Raw genomic sequence first — 26,983 nt, 5'->3', positions numbered from 1 at the left:
GGAAGCCACTAGATGGACTTCATTCTTTATCTGAATCTACTATATGTTCAGCACATGCCATTTCTGACTGCTTTGGAAACAGACCCGAGCTGTCTAAGGCTCAAGTTCTAACCCAAGATAAACATGCACAACCTTCCACTGTGCAGGCCCCACTGAGGTCAATGTTTTGAATGGCAAAAATGTGCCCAAGGTTGTAACATGAGCAAACCGGATCCATAGTTAATGATGGTGATGCTGAAGCCTGCTTTAGAGGCTCAGAATAAAATCAGATGGTACAGGTCTAAAAAGCTCCCCCCACAAAAATCTGAAAGGATATGAATTGTACAGCTCCAAGGTCCAGTTTTTGATTTTCTGGTTAGGATGAAAGCAATTAAAGGCTGCTTAATTTACTGTGTTGAGGAGGCAAACCAGGGATAAACTAAAAACTGTGGAAGATAACAGGTGTGCCCTTACGGACGTCATTTCCCCACCATTTCTCAAACCTATCTGTAATGAGGTCTCTAACTGACAAACCTTATGATTTGAGAAAAATCAGCACCATCTAGTGCAGGTGTGCACTGAAATGAGGCCACTAAGCAGCTTTGCAAATTAGCAACCCAAGGAGCATCTCAACACAGAATGAGAGCTAAAGTTAACCAGTGTACATTAGTGACACTGGTTTTCTTGCATTGTTCTGTGTTTTACTAGCAACAATTAGTCACTGGACATGTTTGGCTTTTGAGAGAAGTCTGTTAACAGCTTCTTCATTTTGAAAGGGAAGTGGTGGGCAAAGGAACATGAGCATTCTATTAGCACAACAGAGGACATCTAAAAGATATAGAAAATAGTATGTATGTGTCCCAGAAAAGGGAGCTTTTTAATTTTGTCTGTAAAGTGCACGTGCACCTATGGAACTATGGAAATAAAACGAACATTTGTAGTAATCTATGTATTGAATTAAAAAACAACGAGTGATCTACTGCAACAATCCTGCAGTTTCTGTTGTTTCACGTTTTAGAATTGGCAGTGCAGACAGGCCTTTTTTTGTTAGTATAGTTGTCAACATGGAGACACGGTGTACACGATAGAATGAATCTAGCTGTCACACATCACCATTACACATCAGAGGTGTCACGTGTTCTTCAGTTTGGGATTTGGGTCTTTGTTCTACAGAGGAACACAGACCACGTAAACAGGATGACCGTTTTCAAATGCTCCAATCCTAATCCATCAAGTGTTCTTGATTTAGATTTGAATTAACAGAACACCGAAAGAGTGAGGTGGCGGGGAGAGAAATCAGGGAAGAATCTACACCAGAAATATTTCCTTCATTGTACCATACCTCACATTATACCACTTACACAATGATCGTCTATTACTAGGTCAGTGCTGGGTCTATATCAAATTACTACAGTGAGGCAATGATTTCAACACATTCCCAATCAAGGAGTGGGCATTAAGAGCGGAAGAAGTGCCCCGTCAATTAGGAAACATATTAGATCAGAGAAATAGCTCACTATGAAATAAATAGTCTTAGAACATTCAGCCATATCAAAGAGTTCATCAGAGCTACATGCCAAACAACTGTGGGCACATTCGGTTTTGAAACCTATTGGCAGAGGCTGGATGAAATTTGTAAGGAGTTCACTAAGGCCAAGGCAAAGCTGCGCCTCTGGAAGAGCACTCGTGTAACCGCGATATGCTGATGAGAGAGAGCTCTTGCGTCAACATAATAAAACCAGCTCAACAAAACTTGTGGGGTTCGGCGAGTGTTCTTTTCACACCCCTGAGTGACAAACGTTTTGCCGACACAAGTACTAGTGTACACATGGCCTTAGATTCTCCAAAACCCTAATGACTCTCAGGTTGCATATATAAGGCAGGCAAACCGTAGCACAAGTATGAAGACAAGGAAAGGACTACCTGTGTTATCAAGCAACACGCCCCACGTGATTAACTCAACTCAGGGCTTGTCTATACGACCAAAGGCAAACTGCGGGGCAAATCTACCTTGCACTAGCCTGCCATGTGCTAAATTGCTGCATGGACACACTGCTGCCGTGCTCTAGAAATTCCCTAGTGTGCTCTGACCTACTCCCATTTCAAAGCTGAGTAGATCACGGCACACTAGGTAACTTAGTGCGAGGTGGCAGCAGGTGCCACATGGTGACGTAATGCATGGCAGGTTGGTACAGGGTAGATTTACATCCCAGCTTGCTGTGAACGAAGTGTTGGTAGCGACAAGCTCTTAGTAAGTCTACAGCATGAAATGGGAGAATTTCATAGCAAACAAAAGCACACACACCGTCTCTTTGACAACGAGTATCACTGGAGAAGTCACTAGGCCTGTTTGCTGTGCTTTGGTAGAGTCATCGTTCATCTCCTTATTTCACTGCAGAGAATAAACCTTTGGACCAGCATAAAAGAACAAGGATCCCCGCTCTTGAATTAGAGAACATTTGCACTTGTGACAAAAAGCAGTGAGACTGGAAGTAAACTACAAATTCATGTGTTGATGCAAGAACACATCCTGACATCAAACAACCAGAAGGAGTGACCTTACCTACCACCATGTTTACAGGATGTGTTAAGATTCGCTCTTTGACAGTCTGAAAAGCACGGTCCTACATTTACTTTGAAAAAGAGAATAAAACACAGAACGCGTGGGCAAAAAAATACAGTCACGTTAGGGAAAGACAGAGACCCACATATTAACCACAAGGCAAACATAACTAAAATACTGAGGGATTTGACATCAATGACTTTCTGTCAAGAAGCTGCCGACTTTGCTGGAACACCCAAACGAGGAAAAAATTAGTACCCAAGAAACTAGACAGCCAAAAATAAAGGAAGGTCTTGGGGGAAAAGGCAAGTAAATCCATCTATTTTCTGACATAGGGAGGAGGGGATAACAAACAATGAGAAAATAAAATCACTGAAAAGAGAAAGGAGATCTTTAAAAGAAATGGATGTCAGTGCAAAATCTAATTACCTTCTTAGGATGTGTCTACACTACTGTCAATACAGCAGCACAAGGATGCTACAGCTCTGCCCCTGTAGTGCCATAGCATAGGCGCTTCCTAAATCGATGGAAGGGTTTTTTTCCATTGATGTAGGTAATTCACTTCTCCAAGAAGCGGTAGGTAGGTAGGTCAATGGAAGAATTCTTCTGTCAACATCGCCATATCTAGACAGGGATTATGTTGACCTACCTACGGAGCTAAAGGTGTGAAATTTTTCACAGCCCAGAGCATTGTAGCTATGTTAATTTAATTTTTAAGTGCAGCCCAGGTCTCTGACTATGTGCTAATTGTTAAGTTACAGCTTCTCAGATGCTGCTTGTTACTCGGTTACCACTAGAAAACAAAAGGAAAGCTGCAGAGTAATGGCTCTTGCAGTGCTGTAAACGCAGTTCCAAAAGCAATAAAAATTATCTTGTCTCAGCCCTACCCTTCCTGCTGCAATGCTGTACACTGGGCCCTTTAGAAATCACAAACAGGCCAGGGCAGGATGATGTAACGACACAGATGTATTTGTTTTTAAGCAGCCTGAAAACCGCACGGTCAGACCCTTCTATTTACGTGCTGTGCTTCTTTCATAACATCCCAAAGACAGACAAGACCCAGGTAGAAAGCTGGAAACATAATACACTTCTAATGAGGCTTGTGTTGACACATGAATTAACTTCTCCCTCAGGGAAAGAAAAGAAAAAAAAATAGACATCTGCAAGTAAGAAGTTGCTCAGATTTGTCCTATGGAGAAATCTCACCAGGTCATAATCTCACATTTCCCTGACATTCAGACTTCTTAAAAGTCACTTAACTAACTCAGCTATTTACAAGTCTTATATCTTATCTGATCCTGCTGTTAAATCACTGAAAAGAAAAACATACCCATTATGAAAGCAAGCTGAGTAGGGGGAAAACTGGAAAACATTGAAGACATTCTTTATGAATTGCTCCCATTTAAGTTTTAAAACTGGGTAAATCTACAGCATGTAAAAGATTGCTAGCAATTTGTTCCTGCCTCTGTTCAAGGTTTACTTTTCTCTCTTTTTTTAAATTAGTCCTAGAAAATTTACCATCAGACAAAATGAATGTCATGTTTCAAATGCCTGAAAGCTTTGGTTAAATGGAAAAATACTTTTCCTCCACAAAACTAATATCATGTCACTTCAGGCAATTTATAACATGCATGTGGTTTCCAAACCTGTCGTGCAGTAGGCCGAAGTCCGAATTTGTTTACATCATAAGGTGTTGCTCAGGATTAACACAACCACTGGTTATTTCAGGATCTGGTCTGCTAACTTATCAGCAGTGCACACAAAACTGGAGTAAATCAACAACAGTTCAGGACAACAACTAGACACTTCCACCAAGAGGCAATATTATGTGTACTGGGGTAGTGCACAGAGGTCTCAATCAAGGTCAGTGACCCACTGCAATAGCTGCTGTACAACCTCCCAGGTAAACATGGCCCCTGCCCTGAAGTCCTTACATCAGTGATGCTCAGACTGAGGCTCCTTACTGTGTCTCCTGTGGCTCTCTGCAGCACATGATTTTAAAACATTGTGTGATTTAATTATTAACCAATCAGGATGCTTTTACTATGTTATTAACCAACTGTAGACAAATGGATACAAATCTGACATCAGGAATCATAACATTCAAAAACCAGTGGGAGAACACTTCAACCTCTCTAACCACTCAGTGACAGACTTGAAGGTGGCAATTTTGCAACAAAAAAACTTCAAAAACAGACTCCAAAGAGAAACTGCTGAACTTGAATTAATATGCAAACTAGATACTATTAACTGTGGGTTAAACAAAGACTGGGAATGGTTGGGTCATTACACCAATTGAATCTATTTCCCTATGTTAAGTTCTCCTCACACCTTCTATGGGCCATCTTAATTATCACTTCAAAAAGTTTTTTTCCTCCTGCTAACGATAGCTCATCTCAATTGATTAGACTCTGCCTGTTGGTATGCATACTTCCACCTTTTCATGTTCTCTGTATGTATAAATATCCCCTGTCTGTGTGTTCCATTCTATGCATCCGAAGAAGTGAGCTGTAGCTCACGAAAGCTCATGCTTAAATACATTTGTTAGTCTTTAAGGTGCCACAAGTACTCCTGTTTTTTTTGCGGATACAGACTAACACGGCTGCTACTCTGACAACTGTAGACTAGTTGGTCAGTCTTTTTGCTGTGAGAATATTATAGAGAGAGTCAAATTAAACAATTAATTCACACTACTGTGGCTCTTTTGAGTAACGCTGATCGGTAATTTGGCTCCTCACTGCCTTACACAGTCTAAGTGTCTTAAATAAGATCTTTACAAGTTAAAGAAATTTTTTTTGTTCTCAAACTTATCACTCAGTCTTGTTTTTTCATGAAGACCACACCTGAACACTTTCCGAAGCTCCATTTAATGCCAACTCCACCTACTCCTCTCCAGCCAAGAGAGAGAATGAGACTACATGTACGATCAAAGCTGAAAGCTGACTGCTTACATAGTAGTGTTACAGCTACACACAGTATGCTGGCCTTGTGATCCAATTATCTTAAGTAAAAACAGCTTACAAAAGAGGTAATTTAGAAACTCAAGCATCACAACCACTGATGAATTCAATAATACCTGCTCCATGATGCCATATAAAACGGAGCTTAATGGATATGTTTCTACTTAACATGTAAGCAGCACCTTTTATCATGAAAGAGTGTGTACATTTAATTCTTGGTTACAGTCAAAGCCCAGGAAACCAAGACACTCTCCTTAATTAGTGCAGAGACAAATTAGAACCGACAACCATTTCAAATTCTGCAAGGCCCCAATATTCCTTTAATTTCCAAACCAGATACATCTTCAAGATGAGTTACCTACTGTCATAAACAAACAGATCAGGGTTAAGGTCTCTTTTACCTGTAAAGGGTTAACATGCAGTACCTGATGACCACCTGACCAGAGGACCAATCAGAGACAAGATTTTTTCAAATCTCTGTGGAGGGAAGCCTTTGTCTGTGTTCTTTGAGAGAGCTCTTTTTGGATCTAAGAGAGGACAGTCATGTCTCCAAGTTCTCCTGGAGTAGTTTCTACTAATTAATAGTGAGTATTAATTAGAAAGGCGAATTAGTCTTATGATTTGATTTCTATATTTGCAATTGTGTGTTTGCTAAAGGAAATGCTTTATTCCTGTTTGCTGATATTGCTTTTACTGAGAAAGGGGGAGGGGGAATTCTCTCCAGAGATTGATAAGCTTAGACCCTGTATTGTTCTATCTTGAATTACAGAGACAAGTTACTTTCTTTTTATTCTTTAATAAATTCTTTTCTATTAAGGACTTGTTTGGTCTTTCCTTGGGTGGATTCTCAGGGAAAGAGAAGGGGGAGGTATCCCTCTGTAGTTAGATCCCGGTATCTCTCCTAGGAAAAGGGAGGGGGGAGGAAGCAGGGGGAATGGTTTATTTCTCCTGGGTGTAAGAACTCCATGGATTTGGGGCTCTTGGAATCCCCTAGGATTTTGGGGAAGGACTGTGTCTCAATCCACATTTCCTGATTGAGTGGTGGCAGCTTACTAGATCTAAACTAGGATTTTAGTTTAGAGGGAAACCAAGTCAGGTCCCCACATTGGAGCCCAACAGCTCCAAGTGGGGGTGAGACCTATGACACCTACGCATTTAAAAGGCTATTTAGAGAAAAAAACAGGTTTGAAGCCAGTTCTCTGCCGTGGGCTGATCATCCTTGAAACCCTTACAGGTGAAGAACTTTTACATGACCTTTGATTCCACAAAGGAGCAACCACAAAGAAGGTTCTTGGACAAACGTAGGTAAGGACTATTATGATTAGTTAAAATAGGGAGAGAGCTAAAAATCAGTGAGGAAAAGAAGCTATGAAATAGAAAGACTGTAGGTCACCTCTCTCCTTACATGAGGCAGTGTTTATGTGCTTATGGTTTGATTAAAAAAATGTTTCCATGTGTATATATCAAGGGCCCCAGGAAATGATATTACCACTAGTCCCCACCTATAAAGACAGCAAAGATCCAGCTTTCTATTACCTGGGCACAAAGATGGAGTTATGGAGGAAGTTCTCAAAGACTTTCCGGTACTCTGCCTCCTCCTTCTCAGCTTGCTTCTCTGCCTCTGTCTTGGGGCAAGCACAGCAAGGTCCTTTTTCTCCCCCACTCCCCTCTGGCTTGGTGGGTTCGGTAGCTTCTTCTGTATCAATGGTCCCATCAGCATATCTCCGAATTGGGACTTTATCTTTAAAAGAAAAGACCAGATGTTGAGGTTTTTTCCCTTACCGCCAGTGGGTGTATTAACAATCCATGTTCACCCTTCCCCCATACTGGCTGTTATTCACAGAAACATCAGAGAATAGGTAGCTGCAGCTGCATTTGCTGGTCATGTGAATAATGAGGACTGACAGGTATGAATCTCAGGCATTTTCACACAACTGCTTTCAGCTCCCTTACCTTTGGAGCAGTAGTTATGTCGGTAAAGATAACTGTCCTGAGGCTGCTGCTGCCACCGTACAATATAGTAGGACAGGTTGCCATTGGGGAGAGAGGGTGGATTCCATTTCACTATTAGCTGAGAGGAGGCATTAGATGCTGAAATAACATCCAGTGGGATAGATGGTACTAGGATGGGAAAAGGAACAGGAAAAAAAGATAATAGGCATTTTTACACACAACTCATTGAAATATAAAAAGCTGAGAAACAATGCCTCAATTAACTGCTTTGTACATCACTCCGAAAAACAGCTCGTCCCACCTCAAGGGAACGAAGAATGCTGCTGACTCCCCTTGGCTAACAGATGTGAATGTTTTAAAAGCCACCTCCCTACAGCAGTGATCTGATGTACTCAACAACTTTCCTTAATGTCTAAGGGCCAAGTTTTGCAATCCTTAAACCAACAAAGCTCCCATTAATTTCCAAAGGGAATACTGCTTGAATAATGACCAAAGAACTTGGCCTGAAGTATGGAACCATGCCCTGGTAGACTATTAAATGACATTCTGATTTCCTTACTCCATGTAATCCAGAAAGTTTCAATTTATGACTAGCACTGTCTCGTATTTTTTAGTTGCTGCTTTCTAAATAAAAGCAATTTGTTTATGCAAAGAAAATTTAGAATGCCAATCTGGGAAATTATGAATGGCATTATGTTGAGAGAGAGAAATGTAGGGGCGTGGAGTAAACAAACAACAGCAGCAAACCCTGTGTGATGAATTTCCATACGAAATAATATCCAAAAACATACACAGACATTTCTTGAGAGGTCTGATGAGAGTGAGGTTCTAACTGGACTTCCCACCTCTAAATATTTTAGAGAGTTTATATGGTCTTGGACAGGCAACTCACACTTAGCAAAATTTTGAATTATTTGACGTAATTCTCTCCTTGTTTAATTCACACCCTGAAAATAGACACATCTTGTATGTTTGCTATTATGTTATATGAATAATGGTGGCTGTTCTCAGCTAGCATTTGTGTAGAATACATTGAAAAAACCCTCAAAATATATAGGGTGGGTTTTCTCCTGAATTTGAGCAAACAAAAAGTTGAGTCGTCTCACTCAGCGTTGCCAGAGACTTGTTGAATTCAAGGTTGAAAAACATGTCCATCTCTCAAATTTCTCTCTCTTGCCCTCACACATTTCAACAGACAAATGGTGAAAGAGGCTCCTTATCGATAGTGCAAGAGCCCTTTTCACCAATGCAGCACCATCATCTTGAGGATCTCTACAGCTTAAGGTCTCCAATGCTTGCTCCAAGGCATGCACTAGGAAACCAAGAGCTTTAAAATAAGAGCAAAATCCCAATTGCTTTATAAGATATAGGGCAAAAAAGAGACTTCAAATCCTATAACAATGCACATAGGGTTACACACATTTGAAATATAACAATTTGGAACACAGCTGAGACTAACAGGTAGACAAGATGACCTGATGTTCAGTGCCTTCCAAAAATCAAACATTTAAAAGCAACGTGTTTGTAGATCTCAAAACTATGGTCTATTCAAAAGGCAGCCAAGGTGCATAGGATAAAAGTAACAGCCAACTTTTATCCTATGCACCTCACTGTAGTATTTGGGTACCTGAGCTTCTCCCATCTTTTGTTTCAGAAATTACCTTATCACGCTATTTTTTTTTTTTTAATAATTCATCTTTGATGCCAGGCTATTTAAATGTCCCACTCATTTTGGAAGCTATTTGTGGTCAAAAGGTAGAGCTCAATCAAACACGTTCACCTGATGTTGTGTTGTAGTGGTCAGCATTATGACTTAAAGGCAAGTACACCCTGTGTTCCTGTCCGTATAGCTGACAAACAGACCCTTGTCTGCCCTCATTGCAATGTTTTCTGGGAGGAATATTACAAGTGACCTTAACTGAGACTGCAATATATTTAAACTGCACTGGGCCCCTCTAATGGATTTCCTGAGTATCAAGCATTTAAAGTTGTTCATGTTTTCCAATGCACTTAGTTTTTTCCACAGTCCAGGGCTAATAAATTACACGTGCAGCTTTAAAGACCCATCTGAGTGGGTGAAAGCCCAGCCTATGATACCTTTGCAGTGTCATGCATCACAGGCCTTACCTGCAGCATTGGTGCGTATATAGACTATTTCACTCTTTGCTCCATGGATGTGATGATTCTCCATCATTGTGAGAGTAACAGCCTTGACATAAATGGCATATTGAGTCCAAGGTTTCAGTCCCTGCAGTAAAATCCCAGGGTTGTTCTCTTTGTTTGGGGGCAGATCAACATCCACCATGTTCCAGCTATTAGAACCACAAGCATCTTGCCCATCATACTCTGTCACATTCTTGAATGGTCTGAAATATTAAAAGAAAATGGCACTGATTGTACTTTTACTTCCTCTTAAAAACACTCAAACTTTTACGGGGGAATCTCACATCAGCCTTTGTCCAATGAAACTAATAAAAAAATTATTCGTTTTTTTTATAGAAGAATAAAAGAGAATCCCAAAGCCTAGATTTGTCTTTTATTTCCAACTGCTATAAAACTAGGGAGTTCAGATTTAGCTACAGGATTTAGCCTCTGTAGTTACTGAGATGTCAGGAAACTGAGGGAAATAGGTACTCATGGCTTACTTTCCCTTCCCACAAAAGGAAAGCTATTGCCTAATTTATCAGTATGAACAAACATCTTCAATTCAACCACTCCCTGCCAAAGGAGAGATAACGTGTAACTGTTGTCAGCAGAGAGAAACAGAAACAGACCTTCAGCGATAGGCCAATAAGCGTTGGAGAGAAGAAACCTGCTGAGGTATTAATTTATTATTTATAGAGCTCCATAAGGGTACCTAGCATTATACAATGGGTAGACTATGCCAAACAAATAATCCCTTCCCCATATAATGGAATAATAAAAAGCCCTTATTTCTTCTTATATAAATACAACGAACCATAAAACAAAAAATTGCCAGTTTGTTATTGTCTTGTGGTAGTGGTGATAAACCATAAGAAGCAATCACATTCACATGTAGGTACAAAGGGAAACTCCTTGTACTCAATATAAATGTGTTTGGTTACATAGCTGTAGATTACTGTGTCAATTAAAACATAAACAAGACTTGTTCTAAGGACGCCGACTCCATTGCCCTATCTTACTTTCAAAAGCAGAGAGTGAAATGTTTCTGACTTTATATTCACAGGTTATCTGGGCTCAAATTAAACAGATGCGACTCAGAATAATTATGGGCAGTGATTGAACGTTAGCCGCAAGAATCCAGATTTTGCTACACATTGACTAGTAGCTCAGTAGCCTTCTGGCTGCTTTAGTTCTTGACATAGGAAAACAACCAAGTTTGGACCTGTAATTTGTACAGTTGATTAAATTTAAATTGTATTATTGGTACAACTATATACAAAGGTATTACTTTTATTTAATGACTATTTAGCACGGACATGTCAATACTGAAGGCATACCATGTTATAGACTCATATTGTGGTATTAATAGAATTCTTGCTTCATTTGCTCACAACTCGGCTCCAGGATGTTGAAGCAATCAGCCTGCTCACCAGGCTCTGTCTCTGTTACAGCTCTCTCTTCTCAAAGCAGAATCTCAATGCAGCTGACTGATTTATTATGTTTCTGGTTGGAAGTGTTTCTTGCTCACTCTAACTATTACTTCCACAGAGACTGTGAAACAGCTCTGGACAGCAGAGAGGAAACCTGGTCTGAGATTAGAGATATAATCGAGTAGGGAAAGGACTACAAAAAGGTAGGGTTAGACCCTTTATTGGTGGTTGATGTACCAAGAATTGCTGGTCAGTGTGGACACTGGCAATAGGTCCTCTTTAGAAAAGCTACTTAGTGACAGATAACATGGGAACACGAGTCAGAAAAATATTTGAATATGAAGGAGAAAGAGAATTGAGCCCAAGTCACTGTTTGGATCAAAACATTTCCCAAAAACACTGGAGCACAGGGGGACAGAGACATTCGGATTTCAGCTCTGGTTCAGGCCCATCTCCAATACAAAGGGGGTGGGTGGGTGTGTCCCGATCCATGCTGCTGCCTAGCCAATGTCATGGCTGGGAGGAGAAAGAGCTAATTGGCATAAAAGCACATATATTATTTGGAGATTCCAATAAACACAGAAAAGCACCCAGAAAATAGGCAAGCATTTTATATCACTTGGGGTTTTTTAAATGAGAAAGTGTCCTGAAAACAGGTCCTAAACACCTCTACGTTAGCAGGCACTTTGGGATAGTGCATAGTATCAAAACAGAACCTTGTAAGAAAGGCGCACTCGAGAACAAAGTGAGTACTCTGCACAGAATAAGAATTGCCCAAGGGACTTTGCTGACTCACTTTATTCTTTATTCAGCCAATAAACACAACGGTCAAGAGAGAAATCCTACCCACTGTGCCTGTTATTTCCTGAATGACATCATTAGTCTCAGAACACGTATACTCACGCCTCTTTGTAGTAAACAGTGAAGCTAATAAGATCTCTGTAATCCGGAGGGCGATACCGCTCCCAGGTGAGCTTAATCCGGTTCTTCAGGGTGGTGTTGGAGACAAAATTCAGAATGTGGCTTTCGCCTACAGCATAAACAAATGACAGTCAGTAACCACGGCAAAATTAGTTCAATTCACAACTTTGTTATTGGGTTTTGTTGTGTTTCTTAAAACTGTGTGCCTCAGTATTATGTAGTTTAGGGGCCTCAACAGCACTCAGCACCACTGTACTGCAGGAACCTACTAGTTGCTACATATGTTCTATTTATTCCAAAGCACTTAGTGAGGGTTCAGTAACATTAGGATACGTGGAAACACGTACATTTATTTCTTAAAAATAAAACATTTTAAAGTGTGTGGTTAGAATGCTGGGAAAAGGTGCTCAGGATTCTCTCTGTGAATAGAAGTCCTGTTTATCTACAGGACCAGTACAGTTAATGCTACAAGCTTCCGTCTTCTATTCTGCTTATAAATTTAAGCACTGAGTTTAAGTGAGCGCACTCTGGGGTAAAAGGAAAGATCAGCTTCTATGGCCCATGCAGCCCCTGGCAACTGCAATAGCGGTTTTTGCATTCCTATTGATTAGGTGCCGGATTGAGAATGATTAAACTCATTTCATATACAGCACAGCCGTTTGATGGCAGCAGCTTCCAGTCGCTATACTACACTGGGCTGGATCTGAGCCAGCAACTTAGAGATGAACAGGCATCCAGTCCTGAAACAAAACCGTTTTAAAAACTTAATTCTTGGACCGAGAACTTGTGTGTTAAGTGTCAATTGTGAGTGAGTTTTAACATCTTAGTAGAACTCTGAAAAATAAAGAGGTTTTCACCCTCATGTACGCTGGCACTAATGGTGCTGCTATCTTTTCAAAGGCAATTTAGCTTTTGTTAATTCTCTCCTTTTTTCCCTTTTGAGAGTCAGAAAGCTTTTTGTAACCGTTTTAAGGAACAGGCAGTGGCTGGCACTGGCCTCATGGTAGTAGGGACTGGCTGTGCATCTGTAACTCCTCCAGAACTGTGAGCACTCAGTCTATTGAATGTAAGCACACTCCTTCCTTTGCACAACAAGGATCTGCACCATCTGCATTTATGCATCATGCCTAAAGAGACATTCCGCAGTGTATGTGTCCTAGTTTTGTAAACACTGTCCAGCACAAGGGGGTTTTACTTATAAACATGATATGCTTTAATTTACTCATTTCCAAGAACACCACAAACAACCTAACAGACAAAACATGTCATCAGCTCTATGGGCCATGGGACAAAGCCAGGCCTGTAAGCCCTCTTTTCTTTGCAATCCTTAAAGGACAGATGGGATTTTAAATTTGTTTGTAAATCAAAAGGCCTGATCCAAAGACCACTGAAAGCAAATGGGAGACTTCCATTGACTTGAATGGGTTTTGGATCACGCTCTTTGTGAATATGCTTCTGCACAGCCCAAAAACACAAAGGCATTGTAACTCTGAAATACTGTAGAACTAACTGGAAATATTTCTCTCAAGTTATTCTCTGTTTGACACGGAAACAAATCACAGCAGATTTATTCTAAAGAATATTTCTAGCAACTGACAAGCAGCAATCCGCACTAGCAGAGGCCAGCCAGAAGTATGAAAATAAAGCAACTGATTTTGCACTAAAATTCTGCAGTCTCCTCAATATCAGGAAACTAAATAGATAATCCCCTCTCCCCCCTAATATTTATGATGTCATGGATCTGTCTTGCAAAGGAAGTGGTGGAAACTCCATCATTGAAGATTTTAAAAACCAGATTATACTACAAATAAGGAAAAAAGATTATTTTGCGAAATATTGTGGTGTGGCAAAGCGATGGAATTGGGCGTCCTCAAACTCTTTTGTAATGTGGACATTTTAAATTATGTTCCCGTAGCTATAGCAAATCACTGTCAAAATCGTATTAGGAAAACAAAGCATTTTCTTCATCAATGTAATTTAGCAGCTGGAAATAGTCATCCATATGTGATCAGTCAGCTCTGCAGATCACCAGTAGACCATGGACCGCAGTTTGGGAACGGCTGAATTACAATGGATAATGTGTCTTTTAATCACTAACTTCTACATTCTGTATTCCTCAGTGGGATTGTGGGGTGGTTGTCTTTATTTTTAAAGTTTGTATTAGGCCTCACTCCTATTTAATTCCCCTTCTGATCTTTGACTTACAAGAGGCTCTCTCCCCATTGTTTCTTGGATTTATATCTCCTTTACTCTGCCGTCCCTTGGTTCCCGACACGTCCTCCATGCGGTAAATCTCAGACACACACAGTTTGGGATTAAATGCAAAGTACATTTTCCCCTCTTTGATCGTCAGGTTGTGGTGGTTCCAGTCCCACAGTTGTTGCAGATTCTGGTTGTCCAGCACATAGAAAGAATAATTCCTACAAAGAGATTTTAAAAGGCAAAGTTAGTTTTACTATCAGCTCATGGGTAGTTCCTGTCCAAACTAGCTGAACACAGTGGCAATTCTTTCTTAAATGAAATATCCTCCTATTGACATGAACTGATTACACCTGCTCAGTCTCTCTGCCTCCAAAGAGGAGAGCAAATGCTTCTTCCCCCTAAGAAGTGAGTTTCCCTTGAATTTTTCCACAGGTAAGACAGGGAATGGCTGCAACATGGGACTCCAAGACTGCCACTGGTTGTAGCCTTCCCTTACTCCAGTGTGGGTTTGACAATGCAGTTTGTATGGAAGATGCTATTCAAAACACAGTTGTACAGTATTTTATTTCTGTCCCACTCCTTGACATACAACATTCAATCCATGTTCCTTTGAAAGAGATCTCTAATATATTTTCCACGTTAACTGCTAATGAGATTTGACAGCCTTGCATATTGTATAGCAGAAAACGTGTGCTGTACTTTAGGTCATCAAGATAATATGGAAAGGTAGAGAATGCTGCATCCTTTCTTGTGTTACTAAATTGTGTTACATGAGCTGAAAGAGGAGTTTTCTTTGCCCGAAAGACAGTGTGTTGTAATTTATCTGTTGGTCCAATACAAAGTATTACGTATGCTCCACCAAGTATTCTGCCTCTCGTACATTACTGTCTGGTAATAAATAGTCACACTTATGTGACTATGTGAGGACAGCACAAACCTTCACTGCTTTAAAGCTCTGAACTATCACAATCTGATCACCTGCTGCAGCCACTTTCTAACAGACAATGGGGGTCTATTCTCTCACTGCACGAGTGGAGTTACATGTACACCTTAACTGTGATGAACAGCGATGCAAGTTACTTCTGTAAATTCCACATTGGGCTGAAATGGCAAGATGGATACAGACCAGAGCACTTCAAGTTTCCATGGCAGAAAAGACCCTACAGAAGCATTTTCATTTTGAGGTTGGGAAAGGAAGGGACTGGAGAGGGAATTAAGGGCATGTCTAAATGATTATTGTAATATTAGGGAAATCTGCAGCCATGTTAACTACACTGATGAAAACCCCTAATATAAAGACACTACAACCTTGTGATTTGTGCAAGCCCTGTTTTGCACTGGTGTGTCCCTATCAATGGAGTCAAAATTTCTTTTTTCTCAACACATTATGCAACATCAGTAAGAGTTTCTGCAGGATAGTAACAGACTTACCATGGGTTTGATAGCAAATCAACACCATCATTTATAGTTTTCCTTCAGTATTGTTTCCTCCCATGTTACACAACAATGACACCTCAGAATACCCAATGAATCAGCCAGAGAATGGAATCGTTTGTTTATTGGGGCTGCAATTTCTTTGGGACAGGATTGCAGTTCTCTCCTTTGTGTTTTCTTCTTAGTGCCAAGTGCTGAGTGCACTTACAGTGCTATACCAAAACAAGAACAGCCTGCTCCTCCTGCTTCCAAGTGTCCCCAAATATCTAGTACTTTATTTCTAACAAAACAAATACATCTGACACTGCTTTGGGTTGAGCAGTGAGTACACCTGCTTTTTGTTGACTAATACAGTTGAAGATGGAGCATACGTGCGAGTTAAATTTCACCAAGAGAACATCTTCTACAAGCATTACGCAAAACTGCACTTGGATCTCACCATGTGTACTGAGAGACTGTGGATGGTTCAGACATTATTATCTCTCTGCAGTCAATGAGCAAAAACTACGCTTGCAACTTCCTGAACATCTTTAATGAGATGAAACGTGCATCATCAATAGCCATGGGAATAAAAGACGGCAGATGAGGTTGGTTTTTTTTTTAAAGAAGGCCCTAAAGCAGGACTCAGATTAGATGCAGCTAGTACAATAAAAGGCCTTCAAGGTTATTACAACAGGTTTTAATCCAAGAGGTTTAATTGAATGCCTCCTATCACTTTGTGTTAGAAATACCAGAGCGAAATATGGCATTTCTTATTTTAAAGAGGCATGACTAAGTTTTCAAGACAATCAAGTGACTGGACGAAGTCAAGCATTCTCGTTGGTACTTCAGACTACTGCAAAGAGGTCAAAAAAGAGTTAGGACTAAAAGTGGATAGTATGTTAAAACCATCTGCACAAGTCCGAGTAGCAGTTTAAGGCAAACAAGTTCTACGGATGTATATATACATGGCAAGTATAAATTAGTAGAAGCTATTCTGGCACCATCTGAGGCACCAGTGAAACCACATTTGAAATACTGCATACAAGTCCAATCACAGGATAGGTAAACCATTGCAGAAACAGAAAAGATGCCGCAGAGGGCTAAAAGCACACTCAGGGTTCTGGAGATACAAGTTATAAGTAACAATTATATCAGACTTTGGCCTTTACAGCTGTGGGGGGGAAAATGTCAGGATGCCAAGGAAGATAGCATGGAAAGAATAAAACACTCAACAGGAAAACAAACTTCTGCCGAACAGCTATTGAGATAGAAACTAACCGAAAGAGAGGAGGTTGGGGCCTGAAGGAGGACAGTCTAAACCTATGAGCAGAAGCCTGTGGACCTTAAAGGCCCAATTTTTGTGGCAGGACAAAGAACGTGAACAGATGTTCATATCCTCTGCAGCACCCACATGGTAGTGTCATCACACAGCTTATGTGCAACCTTAAAGCATAGGACACACTGATATCTGGGCAACTACTGGCTGAGTTTTTAAAAACACACATTTTCCATATTTATATAGCTCCCGCAGCCACAATGGGACATTCGCAGTGCTACATACATCTGCACTGAAATTTATAACGGTTCCTGTAACAAAAATGCGGCAGCAATTCTGCTGATCATTACTGGGCATCCCCCGCCTTCCTTTTTAGGATGACCTGGAAGAAAAGGATAGAGCTACAGTTCATTCTGGGAGAGGCAAGAACCCAGGTCAGCCTATTGCTAAGAGAGGGCAACGTGCGATTCAGAATGACCAGGAAAGGCAAGTGACCTCCACAGGATAGGAACAAGGACTGGCAGACAAAGGGCCAGTGCAGTGTGTGCGAGCAGCAGGCTCAAGCCAGCAGTCTGGGAGTTGACTGCAGAGGGAAGACCCAGCTACAGAATCTGACCGGCAGAGACCAGAAGAGAAGCCCTCTGGGGAGGCCCAGAGAAGAAGGTACTGCAGCAACCAGGGCTAGGATGGGCAAAAAGCTCTTTAGCTCGCTTATCACAGCCAATGAGGGAGAGAAGGGAACGAGGGGTGGGAGGAGCTTCACACTCTCTCATCAGCGTCACCACTGTCCCCATAGAGCGGGCCAATCACTTTATCCCTTGCGGGAAAAGTTGCTTATAAACATTAGCAGGAGAGCAGACTAATCCTTAGAATATTTTTGGTTTGCTTTTTAAAAAGAGACTAGAGTATTTTGAGGCGAGGACTGTCTTTTAATGTGACACGCGCACGAGCATGGAGGGTGTGTGTCTCTGTGTCCAGACAGTGCCAGCCACACTGGGGCCCAGATCCCTGACTAGGGGTTTTAGGTACCACCACAATAGAAATATTGCAGAACAAACGAACAAATACATTATGGAATAGCATATAAAAGGCATCATCCGAAGATAGACATTTTTAAACTGGTTTACAAGCCATTCAAATTTAAATAAAAAACTCTCCCATTATTTTAGAATGTTTCCCCCAACAAGCCACGGCATAATAAAACTTCTGAAATCAGCAAATAACCAATATTACAACAATACTGGTACATTCTCCTTTATTTCTACAGTATCTGCTTGATGGGACTTTCAAACAGAAAAATGGGGTTTATAATGAAAGCACCAACAGACTCTTCGTTATGCAGCACGGCTGTAAATCTGTACACTGTAGATGGGCTAGAAGCAGCTCTACCAATAACCAAGTCTCTGTTGGAAAATACATAAGGGAAGAAACGAGAGATTTTGCTTCATTGTGTTTAATTTAAAGTGTGGGTTTGGATGCAATGTGCCATGGCACCACTTTACCCAATGGCCGTCTTTGGGGTGTTTTGCTCTCCCCTAACTAGCCGGGGAATCAGAGGGGCACTTGAGCCCATATGTAAATTCAATCTGTCATGCCCCATTGCACAAGTTCTCTACCTCCCTTTTGAAGGGTCACTTATTGGTAGAAGTCTCTGAGAAAGCTTCAGTTTCTTCATAACGTCCTTTAAACAAAAACAAAGAGGAGAAACGACCCCTAGAGGAGCCATAATTTTTTTCTGTGTCACAGCTTTCCCACTGACCTGTAAATGGTAGGAACACCCCTTCTTCCATGGCATGAATGTATTCGGATGTAGTGCAATGGGCCAGGCAGTTTCATTTTGAAGTTTAATATAATGTTAAGTGGTAAATGCAACTTTCACCTCTAGATGACTGTAGCCAGTTCAGCTAACCTGGCACTGATTGAAAGTTACCTAATGGCTATTCGGCAGTCTAAGAAAAATGAACTGCTTAGTGTCCATTTCTAAGCTGACAAGAGTCTACAACACACAAGCCACATTGCAATTGGCGCCCTGGATTGTAGCTTTTAGGGGAAAAGAGGCCAGAGTCGACAAAAGGAGATTGCACTGCTCGCCCCCTCATCCCTACAGAAGAAAGATAAATGACATTGGACGAAAGTGCACCAGGCTGGGCTCCCAACAAAAACCCCAGGGAGCAGGTTCCCCCCGAACTCAGCACAGGGCCCTGGGTAGCTCATTCCCTACCACTGAGATAACCGATGTCAATTTATGTGGTTAGTCCTGTAGCTCAAGCTGAAGGTTCGGGGTTCAAATTCTACTAATGAGGCATGATGGGGGAGCTGTTACAGCTGCCCATAGAATTTATTTTTACCTTTGAAATGACCTACAAAAAAACTATGATCAAAGAATCTTAAGTTGGAAAGCCAAGTGAGGAAAAGAATTTCAGTTGCCTTTGTAACCTTAATTCAGTCCCTTGGACATAAGTAGTATGACACAGTCTTTAATGACATGGTCACATACAATTCTGTCCACAGGACCTGTCTCATTAGTGCACAGGATCAACAGTGCTAAGGGAATGAATTAGAGCAGTGCCGTATATGGGACAATTTGTAGGACTTTTTCTTCATTTGTGGCAGAAGCTGAAAGGTGTGTACCTATTGTAGTGCCAAGAGACAGCAGGCGTAAGCCCACCCACCGCTAACGGCCTCCCCCTTCACCAAGGGGGGGGGGGGGGACTAGTGAACCCAGGCCACAAGTATTTGTGGGGGACAACAAATGAAAAAAAAAAACAGGGGCAGGTGTGGAAGTCAGAAGGCGAAAATCAGGTGACCAGATGGGGACACTGAGCAGAGAACCCCCAACAGCATCCACTGCTCCTCAAAGGCATCTGAAGTCAGTGGACTCAGAGGAACTCTGCTAGGAGGTGACTGAACAAGCAATAGAAATAAGTCCCTGCTTTTGCAGAGTTCCCTCCCCCGAATCCAACTTCCTCCTTCTGGTGTGTTGGATGGCCATCTTGGCCAGCTCCACAAGGAGGTTCTGTGACTTTGTGGGGCCATGGGAGAGGTGTGCCAATACCAGGAAGTGCAGGGAAAAGTGAAGCCAGAACCTCAGTAAGAGGTTCTGGAAGAGGGGTTGTAGCCTGACACACTCTACCTAGATGTGTACCAGGGTCTCTCTCTCACTGCAAAAAAGATAGATGTTGGGAGAGTTGGTGCAGTTCACAAAGTAAATGCCTGTGCTCCCGGCTCCATGAAGGAACCGTCAACTAATATACCCAACAAGCTGGGGGACCAGAGTGGATTATATCCTGCCCTACCAGCATTCCTTGCCCTCCTTAGGTGGCAACAGGTCCAGCTACCTGGTGATAGGGCAGGTGACGAGGGAGTGGATGGCGTGAAGCTTGAACACCTACAGATGTTTCCTAGGCATGGTTCAGAGGTGGACAGGCTGGATGGCATTCAGATGAGTGAGGCGGCCAGGGAGGTGCATGGAGCAAGGGCCCGATAACGAGTTCCAGAGGGCCAGGGGTGAGAGGCAGGCAGGGAGCCCAGGACCCACTCTGGAAGGTGTGCAGTGAATGTGGCAGAGGACAAAAGGATAATCTGGTGGTTAAGGCACATGAAGGCTATAATGGAGAACTCGGTTCTAACCCTCTCAGTCAGAGGCTTCCTGTGTGATGCTAACCAACTCATTTACACCATTAATTTTGACAGGTGGCCACTAACTGTGCATTCCTCGTTTTCTAAATTCAGAGACCGAATCCCGGCTCTGCTACAGATTCACTATGCTGCCTCAGGCAAGTCTGTTTCCGCTTCCCCATTGGTTATATGTGAATAATAATGCTCATATCGTGCAGCAGAGGTAAATTCACTGCTTATGAGGCACTCAGATACGAGGGTGACAGGCACCCTTAGAGAAAAAAATATGAGGAAATGAATAATGGCAAACTTTGCATGATGATGAGGGAAAAAAAGCAGGGTTTACAAACTGAATGACAAGGATAAAAATTTGAACAGCTGCCTTTTTTCCCTCAGCACAGAATGAGGGAGGGGTCCTGTGGAGAAAAAAAGAGGCTGTGGTCATGTAATTAAAGACTGTATCATAATGCATCTTACCTCAGCGCAAGGGGGCCAAATTAAGGTTGCACAGGCAACCATGAGAGCGAGGGAACAAAAATAAAAGGGCTTCACTTTGCAACCTTAAAGTTTTTTCAATATAATTGTTTGTATGTATTATATGCAGTGCTGGCAGCAGCTGCTATAGTTAGGGCAGCCTAACAACTCCCATTTTAAGACCCTGTTTTCAGTTGCTTATAACGTTGCCCAACTAGCTGTTTGGGCTGAAATTTTCATGCGAGGTGTCTGCCTTACGCTGAATGTTTTTGAAAAATTATCTTTCAAATTGTGACAGTGCCCCAAATGTGTAAGTACATTCCAAACACAGAGGAAGACTGTTCCTGACCCAAGCAGCATGCAATTGCAATAATTCCTTAGCATGGATTTTGCTTCCCACATGCACCCCTATTTTCCTCTTTTCTAAGTTTCACTGTTTGTTTTTCCATTGTGGAATCAAGCAAACAGAATTATTAAAACCTGAATCATAGCACTGCTGTTTCTTTCTTATCAGTTATGCTTGCTGACATACGAGATTCCATAAACATAATTACTACTGAACTTACTTACTAAAAGAAAGCAAAAACAAATTTATAATTGGAGTATCTGCTTGAGTATGCCACATCATAAGTAGCTGAAAGAGCCTTGTTCTAGGCAAAGTGACAAGCCTCTTGGATTTGCAATTAGAAACATGTTTTTCCAAAGAGCCAAATGTTCTTATTGAAAAAGACAGTGTGCTTTTCAAGTGCAGAATGAAGAGCTGCCCTTTAACTTGCTCTGTCAGATGGTGGAATTTTAAGAATTTAAGACTGACCAAAGAGTAGCCTGAGAAAGAGAGGGAGGCTGTGAAGAATCCCTTATGCTGTAACTTTATCCTGTCAAGGCAGATAAATCAGAGGCACACAACCTTTCCCATGACCTTCCCACCACCTTTTCCTAAATGATTTTCCAAAATTCTTATTTTATTGGATCTCTCATTAGCGACGATGGCTCATTTCTTCTCCAGAGTGTTCTTTTGAACTTGGGAAGTTAATTTGGGGAGAGAAAGGGAGCGCAGCAATTTCCCAGAAGATCATCCCCCCACTTAAGCATCTCAGACTAAAGTTTTGCAGGAGCTAAACCTACCTTTGCTCTTTCAGCACCTACCTCCAGGGGTGAGGATGATAGGTGGTGTTTTAGGTAGCAATTACATGACGTGCTATTAAAAGCATATTACACAGAATATTACAGAATTAGGACAAATCCACAATGTTTATCAGCAAACATTTCAGTGGCTCATGATTACTTTAGCGGCTCATATTGTGTTTCTCTGGCTCTAGATAAGGAGAATTAGTTTCACGTTAGTATTTTGAGGCTGGCTCACTTATGTGCAGTTTCCTGCTACACATACTAGTTTCAGCCGCACTCCCTTATCTTGCAGTTAGTGACCTGTTATCTTCTTCCAATTGACATCTCATAGACCTCTGTTAAGGATACAACACTAACAAACTGCAATGCCAAAAGAGCAATGACTTCTGGAAACGTTCATTTCTGAATGCACTAGAGCATCAAAAAACAGAACATGTCTAATATAACAGAAAATGATGCTTACCAAAGTACATCTCCCTAAAAAAATCTCTCTACAAGAGAAAGCAGCTAGCAGGGCTACCATAATACATATTTAAAATCTTCATCCAACTATTTGCATGCTAGAGGATCAAATGAATGATTGTACAATGGTTGTTCAGTAGGAGACAAATACTGCATATTAGTGGAGGTGTAGACTATATACATGGTAACAAAGTATTCATAGTAAGACTTATTTTCCATGGCTTTCTGTTAAAGCAAAGCTGCCTCTACAAATACTAGTTTGTTGTATTTGAACACTTACCCGTCCAACTGTTCCTCTCCCAAAATATATCGCAGATTCTTCAAGAAAGAGAGGGAGACTAGTGCATGGGAATGGCGGATCTTCACATACCCAGTTACTGTTTCTATCAGACCCATAAAATTCTCCAGCTCAGAAGCAATATTGTCTACATTAAAGAAAAGGAAATTGTGGTTCATACAAGTTTAACTCAGCATTTTGTTCAATGAATGGTTAGCATATCAGAATAAATATTTATTACTGTCACTGCTTTTGCAAACAAAATACAGATTCATCTCGCTGCAGACCAGCACGTATCATTATTTACCTATGCAGGCAGACAGGTGGAGCACAAAACAAGGCACTATCAGAACTCCATTTATAACTTTCTTACTGATATGCTTTTCTTTGCATGACTATTCCATACTAGTGCCAGTACCAAATTCTGAGCTTTCAACAGCCAACCTTTTGGCAAGACTGAAAAGACTCATGTGCAGTTGTAAATTTAGGCATCTGTGAAACTGCAACTGCTGTTACTCTCGGTGACAGAGGTAAAGCTCATTCATTAGATCAGGCTGAAATGATCCACTGAAGAGCATGGCATCAGACTGGAGGTTAAGAGTACCCCCACAGAGTTATGCTATTATTCTCAACAAACAGCACGGATACTAATCTCCAAAGCACAGGACTTTTACTGGCCATTTAAAAAATAGTGTAGATATAACTATATCATTTAAGCAGCCATTGCTTCTAGAATGCTGAAACAATGAAGGTAAAGCCATAACATCTTCATGGAATGAAGCTGGCTTAGGGTCAGGTTTTCTACAGCTTGTATAATAGTTACACTGTAGTTGTGTAATGGGCACTCTCTGAAATGGGCAAGGACCTTGGAAGCTGGGTGTTTGCTTCTGGTGAAGAACACTACAACTAAATTAAGTTCTGTGTGCACAGCAGTACAGTCCGGATATCATATAGCCAGTTATCACCTGAAAGAAGTTGGGAGGGTGTAGATTAGGAATACTCTTCAATTCTTTGAGATAATATGTAAGCATTAAACTAGACAATTTACGTTACTGTATAGTACTCAGGAATAAAATCATTTACTGCAGAGGGTGGGTGAGCTGAATGGGTTAACTTAAATACAAGTTCTTCAGACCATCTCCCTGCAGAAGTTAAGATTCTACTTAAACATGTGAAACACATAATTAAAACAATTCACATACAACTGTTTCCGACCCCCTTGGTTATTAGGGAGCAAACCTGGTATTCATAGGCAATTCAATCCATCTAGCACAGGCACAAAAATTCAAGGCACTCCACCCCACACACTCCTTTGCATGCATAGGGAGGTATATTTCAAACCACCAAGTTTACAATGGTTTTAAAAGATCAGCGTCCGTTGGAATTTCCCCAGCTGATGAATCACTACTCTGACAAATTGTATTCAAAGTTCATTTATGTTAGGACACGAACCAGATATGACCAACACAGTAAAAACGAGTGTTGGGCAGAGCAGTGTTAGAATTTAAACAGGGGTTTTCATTATCTCACACGCAGGGAGGAAAGCTTTGCCACTGGCTAAATACCTGGTCTACAGACATGCCAGAGAACGTCGCCATGTCGAGGATTCCAGCAGAAACCCTTAACGCAGCCGGAGTGCCATTAAAAAGCAAACAATCCTCTTGAGGACCATGCTTACAGTTTGGGGTTTTTTTTGTATTGATACACTCAAAGAGAAAACAGAAAGTTAAAGGACCCTCATCGAAGGCTCAGACAGGAGGAACATTACTTACTTCCACGGCGGATGTTAATAAGCAGATTTCCCTTGAGGACGGTGCATCCCTGCAACATTTGTGCTGATGTGACAGAATCAATGGTCTTTGTTTTCTCTTCCTCACAGATTTTTGGGCAAGGCCCTTCGCAGGGGCTGCAGAACATGCTGTTGGGAAGGAAGGGAGACCAGAAATAAACAAAAACACATGGTTCTCAATCCACAACAGACTGGAGCTGCATTGTTTGGAAGGCAAGAACTTCTCTATCTGCAACCTAACATAATACAAATCCTTCAAACTGGGAGGAAAGTTGCCATTTTTCAGAAGAGGCCCAGCAGAAAAGCAAATATCTCATGCACCCAGGCAGGACTGCATGGGTTCTATGAGCCGACGTGACCCTCATAAATAAGTGCCCTAGGGAAAATGGTTATTAGAGAAATCTCCTAATGAGGTTATTGTCCTAATAAAACAGTGTCACAATTTGGATTTTAAAGGCGGTACCAAAGGACTGGAAAAATTGCTGTAAGGTACAACTGAGCAGAAAACAGAAACCTCACTCTCACCACTCTATCAGTTCCATAGATTATGCTATTCCTAGTCACTTCCCATCCTAAACTGTTGTGTAGTGTTAATTCTACAAGCCCCATGGCTAGCTGTTAAACTGCTGCCATATTTCACCATCCTGGTGACTGCAATGGAGTGGTGAGTAACATGACTCCCCCACACACAGTCTGTAAATCAGGTTATGAAATGCTGCGGGATCCCTCTGGATGAAGGGCATTCTAAGTGCAAGTCATGATTGCTACATGCCTACACTTACTATAGCATAACGGACAGAGAAATGATCAAGAATACAGGAAAAGTCATTGCCCTCTCTGAGACATTGGTGGCCCTCTAGGAAGTGCTCTAGCGAACATCTCTGCTACCGAAACAAGGCTGGAGTTTTCACAGGAGCCTAAGAAGGTAAAGCCTCCAGTACCTGACTCCCTTAGGCACCTTTGGAAAACTCAAGCCTCAGCATGCATATGTTAGAGCTAGAGAGACAGACAACTCCACAGTGACCTCCTAAACCAGCCCAGACCCGCTGAAATAGCTCAATGCTAAAACTGGGGTGAGGGCTGGGATGTGAACATTTATATGAATTCTCCTCCATCCCTTCTCACCAAAGTTTTAAGTTCAGGTCTAGCAAACATGAACCAAAACAAGGACAGCTCTACCGTAGACACTATCCATATACTAACCTCGATATGTACGAATGGGCTGCCACCAATGTGACACTATGGGATTGTTCTTCCTTCCAGGTAAAATATAACCCCGTCATCCCTTGTTTTATTTCACCGCTTTTCCATCTTTGCATTAGTACCAGTGATTTTTAACTTATATGCACATTATACCTTCTGTGTGCGCGGGTGGAAGGGAGACAAGCAAAGGGAAAGAAAACCCCAGCTCTGAAAAGGAAGTCTATTGACAGCACACTGGTAAACATGGATTTGTTATTTGTAAACTAAAGGGTAACCGAACCCACTTTCTTCTTCAGCTTGGAGAAACGTGCACTGATGTAATGGAAGAAAGGAGCCTTCATTTCTTAGTCATGAGCTCCTATTTCAAATGCTACAGCATAATGTGCCTGAGAGCTGAAGACATGCAAGAGGCATTCAACTACGGGTACAAAGAATGCTAGAAACTCCTCATTTGCAACTGTTGGTTAATACCAGCTCTGGGAAACCGCGGGAAAAAACGTTCACTGGCCTTGAGTTATGCCTTCCCGCCTTTGCAACTAGGATGAGATAAGCTGTGTCTATACTGTTTTATGAGAGTGTTTTTAAACAGCCGCTCCTAGAAGCTCAGGCCAGACAGCAGGGAAACAGTTTCTCAGGTAAACATCTGGCTTCAAGCTAGCAAACAGTAACACTGTTTGCATCTAAATGTGAACTGGAAATTTTCCTAGGAAGATGTTTGTTTCGATGATACTCTCTCGTTCTCTCTGGGTTTATAAAGCAAACGGTGGAGATTTCCATCCCTTGAACAAAACTAACCTGCACAAATAAAGGAAAAACTATGATACAGACCATTTATATGGAGACATTTTTCAATGCAGTCCTACACTACTGAGAATTCCTCTAGATTAGCAATGGCTAGGAAACAACAGTTCTTAGCGCCGCTGGGTTAATGGGTGGGCAACTAAGATTGTTGCCTTGGCTGCTGGCAAAGTGAGCAAGTCAACCACATCTCTATCACTCCAAGTTCTTTAAATTCCAGGAATATGACTGAAAAAAATCAGAGTAATATTCCTGTAAAAAAAAAAAAAAAAAACAGGTCCCTACAACAGTTAGTCAAATACCAAATTCACGGCCATGAAAAACACATCATGGACCGTGAAATCAGACCTCCCCCATGAAATGTAGCTATTGGAGGAGAGGAGAAAGGG

The 26,983-nt window shown here is 41.4% G+C and overlaps 1 protein-coding gene across 4 annotated transcripts in view; it reads right to left on the bottom strand.

The window, feature by feature from the left end:
* The window catches only part of IGF1R (insulin like growth factor 1 receptor), a 266,306-nt gene that overhangs the window by 35,378 nt on the left and 203,945 nt on the right, over nucleotides 1-26,983 (bottom strand). For all 4 annotated transcript variants that reach the window (XM_044979704.1, XM_044979705.1, XM_044979706.1 and 1 more), the window contains 7 exons: nucleotides 24,577-24,722; nucleotides 22,808-22,952; nucleotides 14,157-14,371; nucleotides 11,934-12,060; nucleotides 9,583-9,821; nucleotides 7,456-7,623; nucleotides 7,039-7,243 (listed from right to left, as the gene is read on the bottom strand). In XM_044979704.1, the coding sequence (XP_044835639.1) occupies nucleotides 7,039-7,243; nucleotides 7,456-7,623; nucleotides 9,583-9,821; nucleotides 11,934-12,060; nucleotides 14,157-14,371; nucleotides 22,808-22,952; nucleotides 24,577-24,722 (1,245 nt within the window). The remainder of the gene's footprint in view (nucleotides 1-7,038; nucleotides 7,244-7,455; nucleotides 7,624-9,582; nucleotides 9,822-11,933; nucleotides 12,061-14,156; nucleotides 14,372-22,807; nucleotides 22,953-24,576; nucleotides 24,723-26,983) is intronic.

Source organism: Mauremys mutica, chromosome 11 (genome assembly GCF_020497125.1).
Source record: "Mauremys mutica isolate MM-2020 ecotype Southern chromosome 11, ASM2049712v1, whole genome shotgun sequence".
NCBI lineage: Eukaryota > Metazoa > Chordata > Testudines > Geoemydidae > Mauremys > Mauremys mutica.
This window is presented reverse-complemented; position numbering and strand designations above follow the sequence as displayed.